The sequence below is a fragment of the Portunus trituberculatus genome, chromosome 2 (assembly GCF_017591435.1).
Source record: "Portunus trituberculatus isolate SZX2019 chromosome 2, ASM1759143v1, whole genome shotgun sequence".
Lineage (NCBI taxonomy): Eukaryota > Metazoa > Arthropoda > Malacostraca > Decapoda > Portunidae > Portunus > Portunus trituberculatus.
Genome location: NC_059256.1, coordinates 1,537,994 through 1,542,993, shown reverse-complemented (window position 1 = coordinate 1,542,993; position 5,000 = coordinate 1,537,994). Strand labels below are relative to the sequence as shown.

Below are 5,000 nucleotides of genomic sequence, written 5' to 3'. Positions count from 1 at the left end.
CTCCCAGTGCCTCCCAGCCTCCCAGTGCCTCCCAGCTCTCCCAGTGCCTCCCAGCCTCCCAGTGCCTCCCAGCCTCCCAGTGCCTCCCAGCCTCTCCCAGTGCCTCCCAGCCTCTCCCAGTGCCTCCCAGCCTCTCCCAGTGCCTCCCAGCCTCTCCCAGTGCCTCCCAGCCTCCCAGTGCCTCCCAGCCTCCCAGTGCCTCCCAGCCTCCCAGTGCCTCCCAGCCTCCCAGTGCCTCCCAGCCTCCCAGTGCCTCCCAGCCTCCCAGTGCCTCCCAGCCTCCCAGTGCCTCCCAGCCTCCCAGTGCCTCCCAGCCTCTCCCAGTGCCTCCCAGCTCTCCCAGTGCCTCCCAGCCTCCCAGTGCCTCCCAGCCTCTCCCAGTGTGCCTCCCAGCCTCCCAGCCTCCCAGTGCCTCCCAGCCTCTCCCAGTGCCTCCCAGCCTCCCAGTGCCTCCCAGCCTCTCCCAGTGCCTCCCAGCCTCTCCCAGTGCCTCCCAGCCTCTCCCAGTGCCTCCCAGCCCTCCCAGTGCCTCCCAGCCAGTGCCTCCCAGCCTCTCCCAGTGCCTCCCAGCCTCCCAGTGCCTCCCAGCCTCCCAGTGCCTCCCAGCCTCCCAGTGCCTCCCAGCCTCCCAGTGCCTCCCAGCCTCCCAGTGCCTCCCAGCCTCCCAGTGCCTCCCAGCCTCCCAGTGCCTCCCAGCCTCTCCCAGTGCCTCCCAGCCTCCCAGTGCCTCCCAGCCTCCCAGTGCCTCTCCCAGTGCCTCCCAGCCTCTCCCAGTGCCTCCCAGCCTCCCAGTGCCTCCCAGCCTCCCAGTGCCTCCCAGCCTCTCCCAGTGCCTCCCAGCCTCTCCCAGTGCCTCCCAGCCTCTCCCAGTGCCTCCCAGCTCTCCCAGTGCCTCCCAGCCTCCCAGTGCCTCCCAGTGCCTCCCAGCCTCCCAGTGCCTCCCAGCCTCTCCCAGTGCCTCCCAGCCTCCCAGTGCCTCCCAGCCTCCCAGTGCCTCCCAGCCTCTCCCAGTGCCTCCCAGCCCTCCCAGTGCTCCCTCCCAGTGCCTCCCAGCCTCCCAGCTCTCCCAGTGCCTCCCAGCCTCCCAGTGCCTCCCAGCCTCCCAGTGCCTCCCAGCTCTCCCAGTGCCTCCCAGCCTCCCAGTGCCTCCCAGCCTCCCAGTGCCTCCCAGCCTCTCCCAGTGCCTCCCAGCCTCTCCCAGTGCCTCCCAGCCCTCCCAGTGCCTCCCAGCCTCCCAGTGCCTCCCAGCCTCCCAGTGCCTCCCAGCCTCCCAGTGCCTCCCAGCCTCCCAGTGCCTCCCAGCCTCTCCCAGTGCCTCCCAGCCTCTCCCAGTGCCTCCCAGCCTCTCCCAGTGCCTCCCAGCCTCCCAGTGCCTCCCAGCCCTCCCAGTGCCTCCCAGCCTCCCAGTGCCTCCCAGCCTCCCAGTGCCTCCCAGCCTCTCCCAGTGCCTCCCAGCCTCCCAGTGCCTCCCAGCCTCCCAGTGCCTCCCAGCCTCTCCCAGTGCCTCCCAGCCTCTCCCAGTGCCTCCCAGCCTCCCAGTGCCTCCCAGCCTCCCAGTGCCTCCCAGCCTCTCCCAGTGCCTCCCAGCCTCCCAGTGCCTCCCAGCCTCCCAGTGCCTCCCAGCCCTCCCAGTGCCTCCCAGCCTCCCAGTGCCTCCCAGCCCTCCCAGTGCCTCCCAGCCTCCCAGTGCCTCCCAGCCTCCCAGTGCCTCCCAGCCTCCCAGTGCCTCCCAGCCTCTCCCAGTGCCTCCCAGCCTCCCAGTGCCTCCCAGCCTCCCAGTGCCTCCCAGCCTCCCAGTGCCTCCCAGCCTCCCAGTGCCTCCCAGCCTCCCAGTGCCTCCCAGCCTCTCCCAGTGCCTCCCAGCCTCTCCCAGTGCCTCCCAGCCTCCCAGTGCCTCCCAGCCTCTCCCAGTGCCTCCCAGCCTCCCAGTGCCTCCCAGCCTCCCAGTGCCTCCCAGCCTCCCAGTGCCTCCCAGCCTCTCCCAGTGCCTCCCAGCCTCCCAGTGCCTCCCAGCCTCTCCCAGTGCCTCCCAGCCTCCCAGTGCCTCCCAGCCTCCCAGTGCCTCCCAGCCTCCCAGCTCTCCCAGTGCCTCCCAGCCTCCCAGTGCCTCCCAGCCCTCCCAGTGCCTCCCAGCCTCCCAGTGCCTCCCAGCCTCCCAGTGCCTCCCAGCCTCCCAGTGCCTCCCAGCCTCTCCCAGTGCCTCCCAGCCTCTCCCAGTGCCTCCCAGCCTCCCAGTGTGCCTCCCAGTGCCTCCCAGTGCCTCCCAGCCTCTCCCAGTGCCTCCCAGCCTCTCCCAGTGCCTCCCAGCTCTCCCAGTGCCTCCCAGCCTCCCAGTGCCTCCCAGCCTCCCAGTGCCTCCCAGCCTCCCAGTGCCTCCCAGCCTCCCAGTGCCTCCCAGCCTCCCAGTGCCTCCCAGCCTCTCCCAGTGCCTCCCAGCCTCCCAGTGCCTCCCAGCCTCCCAGTGCCTCCCAGCCTCCCAGTGCCTCCCAGCCTCTCCCAGTGCCTCCCAGCCTCCCAGTGCCTCCCAGCCTCTCCCAGTGCCTCCCAGCCTCCCAGTGCCTCCCAGCCTCCCAGTGCCTCCCAGCCTCTCCCAGTGCCTCCCAGCCTTTCCCAGTGCCTCCCAGCCTTTCCCAGTGCCTCCCAGCCTCTCCCAGTGCCTCCCAGCCTCCCAGTGCCTCCCAGCCTCCCAGTGCCTCCCAGCCTCCCAGTGCCTCCCAGCCTCCCAGTGCCTCCCAGCCTCCCAGTGCCTCCCAGCCTCCCAGTGCCTCCCAGCCTCCCAGTGCCTCCCAGCCTCCCAGTGCCTCCCAGCCTCTCCCAGTGCCTCCCAGCCTCTCCCAGTCACTCTCCCCTGCTCTCCCCACAGCCCAAGTACTCGTTCACAGCACTTCACAGCAGCACAGCGCCAGACAACTGCTGTGTTAAGATTGAAAAGCCTGTTGATAAGATTGGTGTGAGTGTTGTTGTTGTTGTTGTTGTTGGTTCTTTGGGGTGGTGTCTGTCTGTCTGTCTGTCTGTCTTGGGTGGTGGTGGTGGTGGTGGTGGTGGTGGTGGTTGTGTCAGCTGTCCCAGCCTGCCTCCCTGCCTCCTGCCTCCAGTCTCTCCTCTCTCTCTCTCTCTCTCTCTCTCTCTCTCTCTCACCTCTCTCTCTCCTCTCACCCCACCCCACCTCTCCCAGCCTCTCTGCCTCCCACCACCACCACCACCACCTCCAACCTCCCACCACCTCCCACCACCACCACCACCCACCACCACCACTGCCACCACCACCACCACTCACCACCACCACCCCACCACCACCACCACACCCACCACCACCCCACCACCAGCCACCACCACCACCACCAAACCCACCCACCACCACCACCACCACCACCACCACCACCACCACCACCACCACTGCCACCACCACACACCACCACCACCACCACCACCACCACCACCACCACAGCCACCACCACCTCCCACCTCTGACCACCACCACCAATCTCACCAAACCACCACCACTCACCACTCTCTCACCCACCAGCCACCAACACTCACCAATCACCACCACCACCACACCACCACCAACAATTATCAACCACTCTGCCAATTCCTGTCACCACCACCACCACCACCACCACCACCACCACCACCACCAACACCACCACCACCACGCCACCACACAACACCAACCACCAACTTGCCACCACCACCACCACCACCACCACCACAGACCACCACCACAACCAACAACCACAACCACCACCACCACCACCACTGCCACCACCACCACCACCACCACCACCACCACCACTGCCACCCAACCACCACCACCACCACCACCACCACCACAACAACATCACCAACACCACCACCAACACTCAACAACAACAGATTAACAACCACCACCACCACCACTGCCACCACCACTGCCACCACCACCACCACCACCACCACTACCTCTGCACCACCACACCTCACCACCACCTACCACCACCACCACCACCACCACCACCAATAACCACCACCAAATAACAAAGAACACCACCACCAACCAACCACCACTAATACCACCACTAATCACCACTGCCACCACCACCACCACCACCACCACCACCTACCACTACCACACTGCACACTACCACCACCACCACTACCACCACTACTACTACTACTACTACCACCACCACCACTACTACTACTACTACTACTACTACACTTCTCCTCCTCCTCCTCCTCCTACTACTACTACTACTACTACTACTACTACTACTACCACCACCACCACCACCACTACCCTAACCTAACCTGACCTTACAGAGGGCAGCTGACCTTGAGAAGCTGTAGCAGAAGGTGGAGTTGGATGACCTTAGTGGAAGAAGGGACAACAGGTGACCCGACGCCCCCCCCTTGACCCCCACAAAGGTCACAGAAGGTCATGAAGGTCACACAAGGTCATGAAGGTCACAGAAGGGGCACAGAAGTCAAAGGTCGAAGGGTATAGACGTCTAAAAGGTCATGGAGGTCAAAAAAGGTCAAAAGGTCAAAAGGTCAAAAGGTCAAAGGTCACAGAGGAGGTATAATTTTGACCTCCAGTGATGAAAAATTATGGAAAAAAATGTTGGTTGAGTGATGTTTTAAGAGAAAATTGTGGTTGTGGGTCTCAGAAATGTTGGTATGTGAGTGATATATAGAGAAAATGTTTGTTAAGATGAAAAAAAACTTGACAAAATTTAAAAAAATGTTTATTGTCAATGTTTATTAAAGAAATTGACAAAAATGCCCTGAACTGTTGAGAAATGTTTATGAATGTTTGTTGTCTTGCAAAATTACGTCAGACAAATGTTTATGAATGTTTATTGACTAACTGGTGAAAAATGTTGGTTGTATATGTTAATTGAAGAAATCGAGTCGGAAATGTTTATGAATGTTGGTTATCTTAAGAAATACACAAAGTTGAATGTTTATGAATGTTTATTGACGCGAATAGTGGTTGAGAAACGGTTATAATGTACCAA

General features: G+C 62.5%; 1 protein-coding gene across 4 annotated transcripts in view; it reads left to right on the top strand.

Moving 5' to 3' along the window:
- Positions 1 to 4,716, top strand: part of LOC123501728 (lysosome membrane protein 2-like) — a 33,222-nt gene extending 28,506 nt beyond the window's left edge. For 3 of the 4 annotated variants that reach the window (XM_045250740.1, XM_045250749.1, XM_045250736.1), the window contains 2 exons: positions 2,864 to 2,950; positions 4,303 to 4,716. In XM_045250740.1, the coding sequence (XP_045106675.1) occupies positions 2,864 to 2,950; positions 4,303 to 4,329 (114 nt within the window). In that variant the 3' untranslated portion in view covers positions 4,330 to 4,716. The remainder of the gene's footprint in view (positions 1 to 2,863; positions 2,951 to 4,302) is intronic. The other variant, XM_045250744.1, reaches the window with a different exon arrangement.
- The last annotated feature ends 284 nt before the right edge of the window (positions 4,717 to 5,000 follow it).